The following is a 20193-nucleotide window of genomic DNA, read 5'->3' on the forward strand; positions in this document are numbered from 1 at the left end:
ATTATTCATTAAAATGATGCAGGCTGCATTTATGATATTCAGCCTCACTGAATTTGCCCCAGAGTCTTTGCCTCAGAGGCTCTCTCTGTCTCTCTCTCTCTCTCTCTCTCTCACACACACACACACACACACACAATCGCATTTTTAGAGGTTATTAATATGGATTACATCAGACACTTTCAAGACACTCAATTTCTGAATCAAATGCTTTGCTCACAAACACAAAGTCTCAAATGCATGTTCTTTTTACAGGCAAATATTACAGATGACAGCAGATCTTGACCTTCTCAAGTAATACGATTTGAGGACATCAGATCATATATGTACAGATTAAAAATTTCTCAATTTGTATTTGTTACTCTGTATTATCGAGCATGTCTCTGTAAACACTATTAATGTCTATATCAAAGTATGCATGTCCCCAGTATACTTTATCGCATTTCCTCATAATTACCAAGAAGCTGCTTTGATTTGATATTTTACAGCTTATATCTCCCCAAGCTGCTATCAGCTGCCATGTTCATTGATCTATAAACGTCTCTTATATCCCCTCCAAAAGAATTTAATAGAGCCATCAATTCCCTCCCCATTTTCAGCACTCATGGCTTCATTATTATTGGGTAGTCTGTGATTTTCATATTTTTCTACAAGACAGTGATTATGAGCTTCAGACCCCAGAGGCCATGAGGAATGGAAATGGCACAATTTCCGGTTCAGGTAGTTAGTTCAGAAACATGAGATATCTGTGAGTTTAAATCAAACAAAACTCTCGGCTCTTCTGATATTACACACAAACACACAAACACACACACACACACACACACACACACACACACACACACACACACACACACACACACACACACACACACACACATGCACACACACACACACACACACACACACACACATATACTCACCTAAAGGATTATTAGGAACACCTGTTCAATTTCTCATTCGTGCAATTATCTAATCAACCAATCACATGGCAGTTGCTTCAATGCATTTAGGGGTGTGTTCCTGGTCAAGACAATCTCCTGAACTCCAAACTGAATGTCAGAATGGGAAAGATGGACCGGACTGAGTATTTCACAGTCTGCTCAATTACTGGGATTTTCACGCACAACCATTTCTAGGGTTTACAAAGAATGGTGTGAAAAGGGAAAAACATCCAGTGGCAGTCCTGTGGGCGAAAATTCTTTGTTGATGCTTGAGGACAGAGGAGAATGGGCCAACTGATTCAAGCTGATGATGTTGAACTTAATGTGTATGCGTAGGTTCGTGCGTGCGTGCGTGTGTGTGTGTGTGTGTGTGTGTGTGTGTCTGTGTCTGTGTCTGTCTGTGTATGAGTATATGTGGCCGCAGCTTGTCACATAGATGCATTCTGACAGGAAATTGAGGAAGACATGCTGACTGTCAACATTTGACTGTCAACGCAACAAAATAAGGTCATAATTATCCACTGAAGAAGTTTGCTGTGCTTATAAAGAGTATCAAGACCAACCCCTTTACTCCATCTTGTCTATTCTAAGAGCATAAGAGCTTATATCCATTAGGAATCCTTTGCTGTTCACTTAAAAAATTAAATTAAATAAAAAAAAATATTAACTGTGGATTCCGAAAGACTATAAAAGAGAAACAAAACGAAAGAGATAAACCAGTTCCTGTCTCTCTGGTGGTGTAGCTCACTTCCTGTGCCTCTGCTGCTTATGTTTGACTCTCTCTCTCTGTTAAGACTGTTTCCTCACAGATATGGATTTTTTGATGGCACAGCCAACTTATAAACTTTTTATCTTTTTGTGCATGATACGAGGTAAGCGCAGCTTGAATTTTTATTTATATCTACAAAGAAAAGGTTTACAAGCTTTTAAACTGATCGGTGTTTTGGTTAGGAGGTCTATGACATGACACATATTTTTGTTCTATTCATTTACTTGAAATGCATTCAGAATGCCATTCATTCAAACAGTGATGTAACAAATAATCCTATGAGCTTGTTTTTAATCTCTGTTAAAATAAATAAAAGCCAAAGTTCTGGTTTCATAATAAAGGTAAAATATTGAAAAATCAGACAATACAATCTTTTCTCACAAGGCAAGATTTGTTCAAGCTGTAATGATGATATTTATGGATCAATGATTAATGGCATTTGTAATATAAAATACATACATGTATAACATTTTATCTTGAAAAATAGTTTGAACTATTTTAATATTTTAAATAATGATTAAGATGCATCCACATGCATTTAAGGTGTGTGGAAAATACATTGCGTTTTCCTTGATGGTTACATTTTTTTCAGTCAGTAAATATGACCTTTTCTTGACCTCTCCAATAAGGTGTCTATACATAAAATGAAATACAATTATACTCCAGATGACACTGGAGATTTTCTAATGCTTCAATAACACATGTATTAAAATAATCAACAACACATTCAGACTATCACTTATTGAATTGGTTTATCAGGAACGTATGGAGTGCTTATACATTATAATGTGAATGCAACTGCTGTCGTGGGACAGAACGTCAGCCTGCAGTGCATTGTGGGAGAGGAGCATGATGTCACAATTATCCAGCTGGAATGGACTAAACAGCATAAAGAAAATGAGAAGAGCGATCAGAAGATTGTTGTGTTTCATCCTGGGTTCCCAACACATTATTTTCAATCTGGTCCTCTTCTGGAGACAGTGCCCAGTTCAAAAACTAGGAAGTTGCAGGGCTCAATCCTGACCCTGTATAAAGTTTCAGTGTATGACAGTGGAAACTATATTTGCGAAATTACATCTTATCCTAATGGCTCAATTAAAAGAACCACAAAACTCCAAGTCACAGGTAAACTGCTTACTGTTAACCTACATTCTCACATTTAATTCACATTTAAAAGAAAATAAGTTTGATCCGTCTGCTAATTTTAGAGCCTCCAGCATCAGTGAAGATGTCATATCCATATGGATTCATAAAAGAGGGAGATGACGTGAAAATAACTTGTTCAGCTATCCCTCCACCACTCCGTTATAAACTTGCAAGGTCAAAGGTGAGTCAGGTGGAAAGAAATACACATTTCTATATGCCGCAATTTATATAACTATTGTGCTGATCTCATTCATCTCATCAGGACAAGATTTTTTGGCTGGATAGCCCAAATGGAGAGTTCACTTTACCACATGTCACTAGAAGCGACAGCGACGTGTACATCTGTTTACCCGAATGGGACTCATTAGTACAAAATCAGCAAGGCCTCAATGCCACCATGGAACTGACTGTGAATTGTGAGTGTTTGTATTGAGAATATATATCAGTTGCCCCTAAAAATATGTTTAAATACCATTACCTGTTGAATAAAAGCTCTTACAAATAAGCAAATCCATATTAAATCATCCCTACTTTTTCAAACAGTTCTTGATGGCATTGAGTGTAACACAAGCAGCCCTTTAAACGTCAGTGTGGGTGAGGATGTGATCATTTCTTGTAAAGCAAAAGCATCGCAGTACTTGCAGTATAAGTGGATGAAGGTAAGATTGTGAAATATTAAGAGATTGAAATGACATGTTATAGCAGTATTGCTTTAAATAAACCACTTATAGTGTATTAACTGTCTAAAATGACAAATCCATGTGATGATTTTTAGGGTGACACAACACTGTCCCTGTCAGACACTTTGTCTCTGACCTCCGTAACATCTAAGCAGTCAGGAACATACAAACTGACAGCTGTCTTTCTGAGCAATCAACTCCAGACAGACATGCAGTTTTCTATCCATGTTCTCTCAAAGCAAAGCCAAGGTAAGAATTTTTTTTTTTTTTTTTTTTTTTATAACTGCGATCACATGGCAATTTAAAATTCCTTTGTAATAAATAAATAAATAAATAAAACTATTTAAAGTGAATAATAAACAGTAAAGTCCCATTTTGCCCAAAGCAAAGCACACAGCACAAACAACGAAAAAATAAAATACCACTGAAGCCTTTGGGATTTAATTATACATTTTGGAACAGAGGTTAATTGATAAATTTCCCTCTTTTAAAGACTTCCGGGCCTGTTTTAGGAAAAGCTGTAATGGTGTTTTTGTGTGTGTGGGTTAGGTTTTACCTGCACTGTGGGAACTAAATGTCCCCACAAGGATAGTTAAACCTGAAGTCATCCACATTGTAACCAGCCAACGGTCCCAGTGTGGAAAATGCCCTAAAAAACATGCTAAATAATCTTAATGAAAATATAAAAATGCAGAAGGTTTGTGTGATGGTGCGATTTAATGGTAGGGGATAAACAGTATCATTAGCTCACAAATGTGTGGACTGTAAGAGAAAAAAAAAATGTGTAGAAAAAAATTAATATGCTGGTGACATTCTGCCAGGACATTATCTGTTAAATAGACCAATATAAATTCTGTCATTATTCACTCATCCTCGTGTCATTCCTAACCTGTAGGACTTTCTTTCTTCTGTGGAGCATGAAAGACGATATTGTGAATTAGTTGCTAACCAGAAGGTTTCCCAATGACCTCCATTGTGTGGACAGTGGACTGAAACTATAGGTTGGAATGATATGAGGATGAGTAAATTATGATAATTCAATTCATTTCAATTCAAGTGTATATGTATAGCGCTTTTTACGATACAAATCATTACAAAGCAACTTTACAGAAAATTAAGTTTCTACAGTATTTAGCAGTAGCTTATAAGTGTTGACTGTCAGTTTATGTGCATATGACAGCAATTTTCAGAAAAATTCATACAAGACGTAGTCAATAATAGTTTTGATTTTTTTGCTAGACTAACCCCTTCAAGTTTACTGAAATTTAATTTAACCTTAAAACACAAAACAGTGCAATTCATGATTTAAATATGGGTAAAACACCTGAGGAAAATAAATACAGAAAGCTGAGTCCTGTTTTACAAAATCTTCTTAGATTGCGTGTGCATACTGTTCCACTGGCACACATTTTCGTAAACCCACAGGTGGGTGAGCATTTTCTATGCATGTCAGACTAAATATGAATAGAATAGAATAGAATAGAATAGAATAGAATAGAATAGAATAGAATCATTGTATAAACTATATTTACTGTAACTATTTACTGTAGGCTTATGCTATAATACAATACAATATTATTTTCTATTCTATTCTATTCTATTATATATTTTTCTAAACTACTTGACATGTAGGTCTATATCATTATTGTAATATGTATTGTAGTATGTAATTGTAATATGTCTTAATTTACATTATGTATATATCTCATTTTCCCTTCCATTATGATTTCTGCTGCAGAAATGACAACTTCTTTGCCAGTAAGAACCACCAAACATCTGAGCAGCTTCACCTCCAATGGGACCAGCTCATGGAGCACTGATACCACTGTGTCTACAACAGAATCTGGACACTTCATGGCTAGCACAAGAAAACCAAATGCCACTATGACAACCCCACAACCCAGACACAGCAGTCATCCCACTGGCAGCTCTTCTGCTCCACCTGTTGGCAATGTGTCTACATTACATGCAAGCACTGTCAAATCTACAGGTACCTCTACAGACAGTTTGAGCACAACTCCAGATCCAGCTACCAGAAGAGAAAGAGTCTCCACTGTTATAACACAGAGAAACATCACCACTGTTATAACACAGAGAAACATCACCAATGTTATAACACAGAGAAACATCACTGTTACAGCACCTAAAGGTAAATCACACACAAATTACTCAATAAATTCAGTATTATAATGTAGATTCATTTAAAATTAACTTAATTTAATACTTGTGCTTGTATAATACAAAAGAAGAATATTTTGCCAAGCCCTGCATAATAGTTAACACACAATAGCACTAATTTACATAACCTTAATATTTAATGATATTTAATTATTTCTAGATTACATTTGATACATTTCATTTTCATTAAAGTGACTAGTTTGTAAACTAAGCAATCAACTCTCATTTAGACTTAATTCTATTCTGGTAAGAAACAGCACATTTTCAAGATCAAATAATGCATCATGCGACGATCATTATTAAATGTGTGTATTATTTAATTTAATTAGTGAATAAATAGTATGAGCATCACAGCCTATAATGTTTTATAGCCTAAATTCAATCAAAATCATATTAGGCTGTAACTGGAATATTCCCTTTGAATATTGTTTTAATCTGTTTTATATCATGGAATTACAAGTGGTCTTTAAAAAAAAAAAAAATTGTATCAAATTCAATACACACAATAAAGTAATCTGACATGTTTTTCTCCAATGCATGTTGGACACAATTATTGGCACCCCTAGAAATTTTAAATATAAATTAAAGTAAAATATCTCCGGAGTGTATTCCCATTTGTATTCATAATTATTTAACACACATATATATATTTCTGATGTGCAGAACATTGATAAGCTTCACAAAATAGAAAGTGACTATAAGAAAATAGCTAAAGCATTGAAAATCCCCATTTCCACCATCAGGGCAATAATTAAGAAGTTCCAGTAAATTTAAGATGTTACAAATCTGTCTGAAAGAGGACATGTGTCTCTATCGTCCTAATGCACAGTGAGGAGGAGGAGAGATTGGCCAAAGACTCTCCAAGAATCACAGCTGGGGAATAGCAGAGTTGAATCTTAGGGACAGAATGCCTAAAAAATATCCTCCTCACTCATCCACAAACACACTGCAACATATTCAGCTGTCAGACGCGACTGAAACTTCAAATGGGACTGGCTTTTATGGTCAGATGAAACAAAAAAGAAAAAGAGCTTTTTGGCAGAAAACGCACCAGATGGGTTTGGTGCAAACAGGGATATAAAAAAGAAAAAAGTCCCCCGTTGTGGGCCTAATTTTCTGCCGAAGGTCCTGAGCATCTTGTTCATGGCATCATGGAATCTATCAAATACCAACAGATTAAAAAAAAAAAAAAACTGACTGTAATCTTATAATGGGCCATGGCTGGCTCTTCCATTAGTACAATGATTCAAAACAAGCAAAAACATCAACACAAAATTGTGTCACTGAGCTCAAAATTAATCTTCTCCCATGGCCATCTTAGTTCCCTGACCTGAAGCCTATAGAAAATGAGTGGAGAGAACTGAAGAGAAGAAGCACCAACATGGAGCAGGGAAAGGATCTGGAGATATTCTGTACAAAGGAACGGTCTGTGATTTCTTGTCAGGTGTTCTCCAAACTCATCAGGCATTATAGGAGAAAACTCAGAGCTGATATCTTGGGTAAAGAACGCTGGGTGCTAATAATTGTGGTCGTGACCTGCAGTACAGACCAAAAGTTTGGACACACCTTCTCATTCAAAGAGTTTTCTTTATTTTCATGACTATGAAAATTGTAGATTCACACTGAAGGCATCAAAACTATGAATTAACACATGTGGAATTATATATGGAATTATATACATAACAAAAAAGTGTGAAACAACTGAAAATATGTCATATTCTAGGTTCTTTAAAGTAGCCACCTTTTGCTTTGATTTCTGCTTTGCACACTCTTGGCATTCTCTTGATGAGCTTCAAGAGGTAGTCACCTGAAATGGTCTTCAACAGTCTTGAAAGAGTTCCCCGAGAGATGCTTAGCACTTGTTGGCCCTTTTGCCTTCAGTCTGCGGTCCAGCTCACCCCTAAACCATCTCGATTGGGTTCAGGTCAGGTGACTGTGGAGGCCAGGTCATCTGGCGCAGCACCCCATCACTCTCCTTCTTGCTCAAATAGCCCTTGATGCCTTCAGTGTGACTCTACAATCTTCATAGTCATGAAAATAAAGAAAACTCTTTGAATGAGAAGGTGTGTCCAAACTTTTGGTCTGTACTGTAAAGAAAAACATTTACTTCATAATGAGATTTTCCCCGAACTTTCCATTGTTTAACTTCAGTGATAGGTTAGATTTTTTTTGTGAATATTAGTGGAAGGCACTGTATATGACGACAAGCTGTTTGATTTAAAGTGTGTGATCTAGAGAGGAATAGAGCAAGGCAGGTGGAGTATATGATAATGAGTGTGTGCCACTCACCAGTCTCGAGTCCCACGGAGGGGAGGTCCCACTGCTATCGGCCCTGCCCCACTTATCACAGATTGATATCAGAGTTTTTGTTCTCAAACAAACATGCACATGACAGTATAAACAGGATATCAATTTGGGTCAAGATCTGAGCTAATTATAAAACCAGGGCTTTTCTTGGTTGACTTGTCTACACATATCTTGTGTTTTTCTTTCAGCCTCCAAAAGCTCAGTATATATCGCCATCCCGATTGTGTTGTTGTTACTCGTGTTGATTATGCTTCTATACAGAAGACACCAGAACCAAAAAAAGTGAGACCGCACATCCTCTGTCCTTTTACATAATCACATCCTACACATTTTCAGTCCATTTATCTACATTTTTACTTTTTCTTTTCAGAATGGATATGCCACCTCCATTCAAACCTCCCCCTCCACCAGTGAAATACACATCAGTGAGGAACAATGATGTCTACATTACTGATATTCTCGTGTGACTGTATCATGTACTTGACAGCTCACAAACCGTGGGCCACAAATATGCTGACATGGACGATTTTTGCTTCAAGGCCTCACCCAAAAAAATATTTTCATTAATTACTCATCCTTGTGAACTTTTGTTCAACGTCAAAACGCAAATGAAGATATTTTTACATACAGAGATTTCTGTCTTTCCACTGAAGGTCCACGCAACCAGTAATTTGATGCTTCGAAAAGTTCATAAAGAGAATGTAAATATAACCCACGTTTAATTCAAGTTTTCTGATGAGGCAGTCACTTTATATGATGAACAGATTGAATTTAAGCTTTTATTCACTTGTAAACATCGATCAGTGCATAGAGCATCAAATATGTTATATGTTTTTGGAAGTCTTATGGATTTATAATTTTGGGGTGAATGAATGAATAACATTTTATTTTGTTATATTTGTGGTTATTGCGAGGTCACTCTCATTTTCATGTTTTTGTGTGTTTTTTTTTTTTTTTTTACTTATTTACTTTGGGTTTCTGAACTGCATCAGATCTGTTACTCTTATAAATAATTACAGTTTGTTATTTTTTAACTGAAAACGAATGTGACTGAACTTTGCTAACCGTGCTTTGCGGACATTAAATATATTATAGAATATGTTGAATATCTTGAGTTTTACTTGGCACACACACTGCTCCTACATCAGAACTATGTAAAAAATGTTCCCTTAAATGTGTGAATTTTCAAAAACAAATGTTTGTTTTTGTGAAAAGTGGGGACATCCCATAGGTGTAATGGTTTTTATACTGTACAAACTGTATATTCTATGGCCCTGCACCAATCCAACACCTAACCCTAACCCTCACAGGACACTTTGTGCATTTTTACTTTCTCAAAAAAAACTCATTCTGTATGATTTATAAGTGTTTTGAAAAATGGGGACATGGCTTATGTCCTCATAAGTCACCCTCTCCTTGTAATACCTGTGTCATACCCATGTCATTATACAGAGTTGTGTCCTAATATGTCACAAACACACACACACACACACACACACACACACACACACACACACACACTCACACACTCACACACCAACACTGACCTCCTGTTGTGGCTGCGTGCTCAGTTAACAAAGCGAAGGCTACCAGCTGATTGTTTCAGGCCTCATAAAACCTCAGTTTCCACCAGATAGTCGAGACAAACCAACTGCCAAAACCACATCAGACAATGACCAGCAGAGACGGTGTGTATCATTAACCTACAAATACAAAATTCCAGCTCTGGTCACTATTTATTATAACTTGCATAACAGCACGCATGGTGGTTGTTTATATGGTGCTAAGAACAAAGTAGAATTTAGTTCTGTTCTGTTTAAAATACAGTTTACACCTAAAAAAACAAGCGTTCATTCAGTTTGGGAGAAGATGGAAATGAAAGGCATTTCTGATTAATGAACACTGATTAATGACTATTAGAAAGTATATGTGTGTTAAGACAGAGAAAACTAGAAAGAGAAAGAGAGTGTGAGAGAGAGAGAGAAAGAGAGAGAGAGAGAGACAGACAGAGAAAGAGAGTTGCTTTTTGTACTGAGTTTTGTGCATTGTGGTTCTTTGCTACAACAGCGACACATTTATGCAGAGGGACGCTTCCTGCTCTTGCTTTTGTGGTCGGAAATGGAAAATTCAGAAAAAAAGGATTGATTGTTACAATGTTAAAATCATCTGTCTCATGCACTATATACAATCAGGTATCCAATGTACTATTGTACTTCATGATGTATATACATGTAGGTCATTTGCATTAATGAATGAGAAAAACAATGAGAAAAAACTGCAAAATTCTATTGCCATTTATCTTTTTCTGCCATATGCACATAAAACAGTCACCACTGATAAGCTGCTACATATTGGAGAAACTTGCTTTGCAATGATTTGTATCATAAAAAGTACTATACTAATAAACTTGAATTGAATCTTTGCCTCACAGAATAAAGTACAGTGCGTGAAAATTCATTTATACAGAATACAGAAAGTAGAAAAAGAAAAATCATGTTTTTTGTTTGTTTTTTTAAAGTATCACCTGAATACTGAAATCACTTAAATATTATAATAATTTTTAATTATAAGGACATTTGTTTTCATAATAAGTTTGCCTTTGACTTTGACATTTTCGTTTTTTTTTTTTTTTAGTTGTATATTAAATTCAAATGATGATTTTTTTTTAGTTTTCCAATCTTATTTAGCAATAAAATTGCTGTACAACAAAACATTTGATCTCATGGATGTAACCAAATATTCAAGACTGGGGTAACAATGGTAAAATTATGAGAATTGGTCATGGAAAACCCCATATTAGTCAAGTGCTAATCTAAATATTGCAGCTCTATCAGTGTCTATGGAAGATACGTTTGATTTCATACTTTTCATCTAATTATATATATATATATTTTTATATTAGACTCTGCTCACGCTAAATAAATGCAAGATAAAACATAAAGGCAATATACTTTTTAATGTCGAAAATCAAGATAACAAACACAACAGATTTGACAAATTTCACAAAAAGTAATAAGGAACTTTCAAAAGGAAATTCTTTCAAAAACATTTCACACTTACATTTAATTAAATACACTGACAACTGTAAAAATAAAATTCTCAACAACAGAGAGCGGTTCATGACACTACGCAATGTAGACTCCATGTGTTTCTTGTGATGTGAATGCTTGCAACGAATAAGGTAGCTGCCACATTTCCTGTTTGTAACCGAAAACGTCGAAAGACGATAAAAATAGCAGCAACATTGGTGCACTTCTTGCTGAACATGCTCACATACAGGTGAAAGGGTTTGTCAGACAAGGATATATTGGACATTTGACCCTATAAATTCAGGATGTCACGTAAGAGGAAAAATGCTTTATTGCTTTTGTATTGTTCTCTGCTGACGGTATTCTAACACGCTGAGTTTAAATGAAAGCTGTTTAGTTGTCTCAATCAGTAGTTCATCATTCTAATGGCAGACTCAAACTGCATTCTCTGGATTCATAATTGTATTTTTGCATGTTTTCTTTATGGTTCTCATTAATGGTTTGTTCTTAAGGCTAAGAATAGTGATGGATTGAAATCAAACCTTGACATAAATCTTCTTTGAATAATACAGTAAATTACACAGTAATTTATCTGGACAAAACAATTAGTGTTCAATAATGATATGAATGATAATGACTATACTGGAAGAAACTATTTAAATTCTTTCAATGTAATGACATCTACGGAAACTCAAACAACTTTCCGTACTACAATAATTTTCTCTATAAATAAATAAAATGTTAAATTTAAATATAAAAATATTTATTGAAAGTTTTAAGAACTAAACAAAAAGAAGAAAATGACCTGTAACACTTTTTTGTAAATAAAACAATATTCAGTTGAAATATCAAAATATTACTTTTTTTTATTATTATTAAAAAATAATTCTAAAATAATGTTTGCGCCAATTGCTTGTTGTTGTTGCTGTTGTTTCAGTTTATATTGATGAACGTCAGGCAACATAATGGTTATTGTGTAATGAAATTATTATAAAGGGTTGTAATATAAATATTAGATAAGATGGGAAGCCAATGCAATATTCATTTAATCATGATCTGTTAATTCTCTCTTTAGAACCAGATCAGTGCATACCTCAACATGTGGCCATTGGTCTGACATTGACTGGACTGCTGATATCTGTGTGTTTTAATGTTGTATTCTATTTATTAAGGAGAAAGAAAAAAATATATTCAGGTATACTTAATTCATTTGTCTTTTACAGAACATATAAAAAGATGAATGAATTCTGACAAAACCACAACAACAACTTGAGGTCACAGTTATAACCTTTTTTACTTCATTTTTATTATATATTTTTTAAATCAGCTAATGAAAACATGCTGGAATATAGAGATGAGCCATTACGTCAAGATTCACTTCGGTCTTACAGGTGATAACAGCATTGTTTGAATTATAATATTTTTTTTTTTTTTTTACAAAAACGGGGAAACATGTTTTGACTTAAATTGTAATAAGCAACAGCCCTTTGAATCATTTAAATACATTTGGTTATGTTTTATGCAGGTTTGAGGATGATGAGATGGAAAGACAGGAAAATCCCATTTACGGAAATATCTGTTTAGATGGTGGAGGTAAGTATATTTCATAAATACAGTAATCCAATTTATGCCTACTAGTTACTGATAATAATTATGCTGTTAGGATGACATTGCTATGTATTTAATGCTTGTTAATAATGCGCAGAACCTTTTGAAATGTCTCCGGAGGTGTGCTATGAACAAATGTCCCATGCAAACACAGCAAAGCAGCAATTAAAGGTATGGTCATCAACAAATTTAATTGAAATTGCTAACATTTGGAGGCATTCAATGCACATTATCTATGTACAATCATGTTTACATTAATTTTTACACTACTGATCTACATTAGTTCATATAAAAGATATTTTAAAACAATGCGTATTAATCCATTAACCATAAAAACAAGGAACTTTTGTACGCTTAATCAATTTGCAATATCCATCCAAATACCAATGCCCTTATTTATTTATTTTTTCCAATTATCCGTTTATTTGTTTGATGGTTTGTTTATTGGTTGGTTCGCTGGCTAGCGTTGGTAATTTGATGGCCAACCTTTAACAAATCACACATTAATAATTAATAATTTTTTTTCAATCTCTCTGTCTTGTCTTATACAGCAACTATTTAATTAAATATTTTGAAAGTCAAACCTGCTGGTTGTTGCATAACTTGTAGTATTTTTCTAACACGTTTAAAATTAGAAAGCGCGTCTTCATATATTAGTCTGTATTGTGTGAAATTTTTCATAATCACTTCAATGGCTTAATGGTTTAAATTTAAGACGTTCACAGAGAAGCGGTGCGTGAGAATGCATACTTGATAACTATTTTAGGCATGCACGCCTACGCTTTTTACAGAATTCTAGACACGTGTGTAGAAACAGGTCTTTTAATGAACGCAGCTGTGGTCAGAGTTCTCAGACCACTCTACTGCAGTATGTGTGTCACAAGCTGCATTGTTATGCCACATAAATAGCTTTCCAACTGAACATTCATGTGCATTGTTGTTACTTCTGCAAGATATTGAAAGATATTTGTTAAGTCAAAGTCACCACCCTAAAAAAAATAATAATATTGCAGTGTTTATTATAAATGATTCATCTTTGCACATTATTTTTTCCATCAACCTTTTTTCACAGACTTTGATGAGGCATTTCCAAAGTTTTTAATGTCATAAATCTAGCAAAGTTTATATATACGTATATATATATATATATATATATATATATATATATATATATATATATATATATATATATATATATATATATATATATATATATTTATTTTTTTATTTTTTTATTTTTTTTACTTTAATACATTTTCAACATTATACTTTGTGTTTTCTTACCTTGGCATAAATAAAACTAGTTAACACTGCTGCATCTGTTTCTAAATCAAAGGATGCGGGAGAGACGGCAAATTTGACTTCTCTGTCTCTTTCTTGACCAAAAACATGTTTTTCTTCTTTTTGAAAGTCAGAAATGCTATCTTGGAATTTAAAAAATATATTTTGTTACTGGCACAAATGAGAATACACCAATTTTTTTTTTTTTTTTTAGTTTTGGTGTAGTTATGAGCCCCAAATTGTGAAAAGGGGCAATCTTTAATCAAAATCTCTCATGATGTGTTCACCGACGACAATAACAACTTCTCTTCAGTAACCTTGTCTTTGTAAAGACAACGATCCAATTAATTTCCAATGGACAAAATATGTTTCTCGTTTGAGAAGCCGTTTCACTCAGATATGCATCACAACAGGAAAGAAAGCACGATTATAACTTCTGTTTCATGCTGATTTTAAAATGTGTCATTGAGTTTTATGGTGTTTTTGCACTTTGTTTCTCACGGCTTGTTTGGAGCATGTGTTTCGCAAATTGGCACATTTTCTTTCCAAGTTCAGTTTAGGTTTATACAGTAATAGCGCTCAGATCCACAACAAATTGATCACCTGAACGTGATAGTCTTGGCCCAACTGCAAACAAACAGGTTCAGTTTTGCTGTATAATAATTAATAATAGGAATAATAATTATAAGCTGTATAATAATTAATAATGGGAAATGTACATAAAAAGCAGAAGTCTGATTTTCTGGGTGAGCAGTGTTGAGCACATTAGTTATCACAGTTGAAAACCAAAGAGCATCTGATAAATATTATATATATAGGAATAAAGTTTGAATTAAGTGTGTGTGACGACAGCTACATTTATAGACTTGATGGTTGTTGTACTTATAAATGTGACTTGCATAAACACAATTTTGTGCGCTTTGAAATATTGTCGTATGAAAGCAAACTGAACCAAATAGAAAATGCAACCATTGTCACAATTTGCTGTTGCGGAACACAGCGAACAATCTACAGGTCTAAAAATGCCTTTAATCTATTTCAGCACTAAAATGATTTCAGTCATTTACTGGCTGAGACTTGATTTCTACTAGTATTGTGCAACTTATTGCGCAATTCTTTTGATGGCCTTTGTTGTGTTGCAATTTAACCTGAAAGCCAAACTGAGACACGGTACACTGAGTTAATCTGTTTTGTTTTTTCCACTGCATTGAATGTGTTACATCCTGAAAATACAGCTTATGTTTGTTATTATCTCACAGGTCAAGCAGGGGGATGTGTCCTATGCCTCTCTGGATCTGACTGCCAATAAAAAGCGTAGGAAGAAGAGAAAATACCACAAACAAGCTCAAGCTCACCAAGCCCAGACACATCCTCAACCTGCATCCCAGCAGGACTGCATGGATGAGGAGGACGAGGCTGATGTCATCCTCCCGTCCCGGAGCAGCAGCCTCATGGTTTCACGTCATAGCATCTACCTCAACAGTCATCAAGTAGCCCTGGAGGCAGAAGAGAGGGAGAGAGAGAGGGAGAGGGAGAGGGAGAGGGAGAGAGAGAGGGAGAGAGTAAGAGAGGAGGATATGGAAAGAGAAAGAGATGATAATGCAGCGATAGAGTTTGAGATGCACAGAAATGTGCATGAAGACTTTGATTACTCCCTCAGTAGATCAAGACAAAGTCTAGAACAGGACAGTTAACAGTTTTAGATTAAAAAAAAAAAACAACTTTAGCATCTTTAAAGATGAAACATAGGATACTGTGGGGTGGTGTTATTTAAAGCTCATCGCTAAAGTAAATAAGTCACACCCCGAATCTTAATTTCTGTCTGTTCAAAAGCATGCAGAGGAGACCAGCTATCTGTTCTTAGGTTGTGTCCAATCGAGACACATCTAAATCAGTTTATCATTTCAAATATGCTTTCTTCTTTCTTGTATTTGAAAGTTGGTCTGTTTGTTGTTGTATTCAGTAGGAAGAATATGTTAACAAATATTTATGTTTTATGATATTTTTCAGGCTCACATAAATGTATATTTGTGCAAATGAGGTTGACTCAAGTCATGTGATGTACACCAGGGCCCCCCACGCTTTTAATATCACTCGTCCCCCGCACTTTTTTTGGTCAAGTGTGTTCGCATAGAAGTTTTCAAGAGCTCCATAAATATAGATTTAAACTCAAAGACACGGGATAGTCTGCGCATGACCTGATATTTTATTCGGACCCGCGACATGAACATCACGGAGCACTAAACACTGCTCACTGGAGGGCGCTCTCGCGCAGAAAGTCGTAACCAGAAAACTCCTAATATGGACAAGAGCTTCCAGCTATCGCTGTATTTTCAAAGAAAACCAGAAGCGTTTTGAAACATGAAAACATTCAACATATGATTGTGACAAGATATGGTTTATTTGTTTTTAAAGTCATCTCCAGGTAGCCTAATAAGCCTAATAAGTAGCCTATATGAACAATGCAGTGCTGATTCATTATTACAGTATAGAAACTATACTGCCTTATGTGATTAAAAAACGTGTTTGTAGTTTATAAACAAATCATTAGACTATTCTTGGTTATTGTCCAGCAGTTATAGATTTAATATGCCTTTAAATACTACCAGTCAAAGTTTATAAACAGTAGGATTGTTAGTTTTTCAAAGAAGTCTGTTCTATTCACCAAGCCTCCAAACATTATTTGATCTAAAGTACAGCAAAACATTACAATATAATATTAAAATATAATTTATTGTGATTTCAAAGCTATTTTTTTAGCATCATTACTTCCAGTCACACGATCCTTCAGAAATCATTCTGATATTCTGATTCGCTGCTAAAAAGAAAGAAAAAAAAAAAAACATTATTATGATAATGTTGAAAACATTATATATATATATAATATTAAATATTATAATATATAATATTTTTTTCAGGTTTCTTTGATAAATAAAAAGTTCAGAAGAACAACATTTATTTGAATATGAATATTTTGTAACATTATAAATGTCTTTATCATCAATTTTGATCAATTTAAAGAATACTTTCTAAATAAAAGTATTCATTTCTATAATCTCTTTTTCTAACATTTTTAAATTATCCTGACTATAGCTTTTGAATGGTATAGTGTATAATGTTATAAAAGTTTTGAATTACAGATAAATTCTTTTCTTCGGATCTTTCTGTTCATCAAATAATCCTGAAAAATGTACTAACCTTTTCAAATATTGATAATAATAATAATTTTAAAAGGTTTCTTGAGCAGTAAATCATCATATTAGAAAGATTTCTGAAGGATGTGACACTAAAGATTGGAGTAATGAAGCTGAAAATTCAGCTTTGATCACAGAAATAGATTACATTTTAAAAGAAATTCAAATAGAATCAGTTATTTTAATAGTAAAACTATTTCACAACATTTCTGTCCCACTCACTTCTGAAATGATGGCTATGCCAGAAGTACCTGTGCACAAGATAATAAGGCCTGTTTTATAGCAATTATTCAAGAGTTGCTGCAATATTTATATGGCTTTGTCCTGATATTAAAGGTATTGATGACCCTATTTTGTATGTAATTGTTTATTTGAAAACTTTGAAGAATGTTTCTCATTTAGTTTTGCTAGGAACTGCTAAATGAAGACGAAAAAAGGAGATTGATTGCAAAAGCTTTTCTTAAACTCATTAGCATTTTTATTAAAAAGAAAATAAATAAATAAAGTTAAATGTCATTTAACGTACAGAAGCGACAGGCAGGGAAATGCACAAGCACAGGCTCACTACAGCAGCGAGCTGAGGACTTTTTGCAAATTTCCGTCGCAAATATTCAAGACGGGTTTTAAGCGATAAGGGATACAGCTGCGGCTACTGGGCATGCGCACATAAATTTAGCGTCATTTTTGTTTCAATTACTTTTTTTGCATTATTGTAAGGGATAGGTTTAGGGTTTGGGGTAGAGGTGAATGTTAGTAAAGCAATCTAAAATGAAGACATTTTATTTATTGTTTACTTCTGTCAGTAGCGGCATCCCTTCTAGCCACAAACGTCATGACGTTCGCTCCTGTGGTCACGTGATGGTAAACATGGCCGCGCGCAGTTGAAAGTCATGCGATAGCTCTTGAATATCGTTACTTATTTACATCTCTTTAAATTAAAATTCATTTGCAGTTATATAGACGTTTATCTTGTTATATACTGCCACCGATATTGTTATGGACCCCACCGGACAACTACGAAATGTAAGTATAAAAAACAGCGTGTGCAGTCCTTGTATATATGAATGTGACAAATATTTCATAATATTGTGATTTTATTATTATTTGGTGACATATTTACTGTGTGTGTGTGTGTGTGTTTGTGTGTGTGATCTAGTTGCGGGACTTCCTTCTCGTTTACAATCGCATGACGGATATCTGCTTCCAGCGATGCACAAGCAATTTCAACTACAGAAATCTGACAATGGATGAGGTGAGGCAAATTTATTTAGATTAGATTAGATTAAACTTTATTTTCATTGCACATGTAAGGTACAAGGCAACGAAATGCAGTTAGCATCTAAACAGAAGTGCAATGAGCTGTAAGTACAGGATATACAGTGTCTACAATATGTTACAAACGTTCTATAAATATACAGATAAGGCAGTACTATGGACATTATAGATAGGTGTTCTATGAACATACTGTACAGATGGATTATGTAATAAGTGCATGTACACTACAAACAAAAACTATGAACATACATTTACAAATGAAAATTCTATTAAAAGGCAATATGTTAAGCTGTACAAAGTAGTAGTCAAATGGACATTAAAAAAGTGTATAGAAAAATATTCCCATGTGCAAATTGATCATTCACTAATTTGTATGTACAGACAGTAGTGCAAGTAATAACAAGTGTAACAGGAAGAAGTGTGAAGTACAATGAAAGTTTTTTTTTTCTTCCTCTCCATATTCTAGTGGTTGGGAGCAGAGCTAGTTTTATTTATTTATTTATTTTTTAATTAATTATAAAGTGATGGTGAGCAGTTGGAAATTATATTTTCGATATCTGAAGTGTTACTAAAACAACTCTTTTACATTAAGAAAACAACAGTGTGTTCCCCATCAAACCTTCATTATAAATTTAATCACTATGACGGTTATGTAATGTCTTTTGTTTGTGTTGTTTTACCAGGAGCGATGTGTGGACAGTTGTGCTGGCAAGTTAATAAGGACCAATCACCGTTTAATGGGCACCTATGTGCAGTTGATGCCCGCGATGGTTCAGAAAAGGATGCAGGAGATGGAGAGCAAGGCTGCAGAAATGGCTAAAGCTGAAGCTGCAGCACAAGAGAGTTCATCAGCATTAGAAAACCCATCTACTGCCATTCCAGCCACAACAACGATGCTTGAGAGCACACAGATACCTTCAACTCCTAATAATCCATCAGATAACAGGTCCTCATTAGTGACTGATGTCTCAGCTTTTGGACAAACACAGTCATTGTTAGATGTGCACACAGTCCCAAACAACACACAAACCTTTACAAATGAGTCTTTAGAAGGACTAGTAGTGCCATCGCCAGTGATCTCAACATCTGGAGATCCCGTCTTGAGTGCAGTAGAAAAACTAAATCTGAAGCCCAGCAGTGTAACCACCACATTAGTTCCTGAAGCACAGTCTGAAAGGGGAGCAGGACAGAGCCCCCAAAATCCATCTTGATGGCGATGTGCAGAAAAGAGACATGGACAAGAACATTTGTCTACAAGGTTTTGTTTATGCTGCATATTTCGTCTTAACACCCCAAAGTCACTTAAGACTTTTACGACGGTTGAACATGGAATGGGTTTCATAAATACTTAAATATCTCTATTAAAACATTAAATAACTAACTACGGGCGACTATGTGTCTTTAATGAAATTGCATCATGGAAAGATAATTTATTTGACTTCTTTATTTATCAATAATATTAGGATAAGTGTTTTGTGAATTTAAAGTGGCATATGAGTATAGATTATACATAATAGGATTAAAAAGAACAATTTAGAACCAAGAACCAAGAGAAAACAGAGCGCCCTCTCGCGGCTGTAGACGGTAATGTTTTCTCTTGGTTCATGTCAAATTAATTTTGATAAATAAGTCGCATCTGACTATAAGTCGCAGGACCAGCCAAACTATGAAGAAAGTGCGACTTATAGTTCTGAAAATGCGGTGTGTGTATATATATATTTATACATTACATTTATTGTACCTTTTTTTGTCTAGCTTTGAAATACACCATGGTAACCAACTTTA

At 34.5% G+C, this 20193-nt stretch overlaps 3 protein-coding genes across 4 annotated transcripts; all 3 read left to right on the top strand.

The window, feature by feature from the left end:
- The first annotated feature begins 1515 nt into the window (after positions 1–1515).
- Positions 1516–9118, top strand: LOC128021199 (nectin-2). Its single transcript, XM_052608227.1, has 9 exons — positions 1516–1813; positions 2470–2835; positions 2919–3037; positions 3119–3272; positions 3400–3515; positions 3632–3785; positions 5275–5685; positions 8210–8303; positions 8392–9118. Exons 1-9 carry the CDS (start codon positions 1753–1755, stop codon positions 8486–8488), a joined length of 1572 nt encoding a protein of 523 aa, XP_052464187.1. The 5' UTR covers positions 1516–1752; the 3' UTR covers positions 8489–9118.
- A 2090-nt stretch (positions 9119–11208) lies between these two features.
- On the top strand, positions 11209–15683 carry LOC128021200 (RNA-binding protein 25-like). Of its 2 annotated transcripts, XM_052608228.1 has the most exons (6): positions 11214–11362; positions 12126–12245; positions 12378–12441; positions 12576–12643; positions 12756–12829; positions 15199–15683. In XM_052608228.1, exons 1-6 carry the CDS (start codon positions 11356–11358, stop codon positions 15631–15633), a joined length of 768 nt encoding a protein of 255 aa, XP_052464188.1. In that variant the 5' UTR covers positions 11214–11355; the 3' UTR covers positions 15634–15683. The 2 variants fall into 2 exon arrangements, with proteins under 2 accessions (XP_052464191.1, XP_052464188.1); XM_052608231.1 differs by lacking the exon at positions 12126–12245 and having other exon boundaries at positions 11209–11362; positions 12274–12441.
- A 2193-nt stretch (positions 15684–17876) lies between these two features.
- On the top strand, positions 17877–19789 carry LOC128021202 (mitochondrial import inner membrane translocase subunit Tim10 B). The gene is made up of 3 exons (XM_052608232.1): positions 17877–18156; positions 18290–18385; positions 19092–19789. The coding sequence occupies exons 1-3, from the start codon at positions 18130–18132 to the stop codon at positions 19617–19619; spliced, it is 651 nt and encodes a 216-aa protein (XP_052464192.1). The 5' UTR covers positions 17877–18129; the 3' UTR covers positions 19620–19789.
- Positions 19790–20193: the final 404 nt, after the last annotated feature.

Source organism: Carassius gibelio, chromosome A10 (assembly GCF_023724105.1).
Source record: "Carassius gibelio isolate Cgi1373 ecotype wild population from Czech Republic chromosome A10, carGib1.2-hapl.c, whole genome shotgun sequence".
NCBI classification, from domain to species: domain Eukaryota; kingdom Metazoa; phylum Chordata; class Actinopteri; order Cypriniformes; family Cyprinidae; genus Carassius; species Carassius gibelio.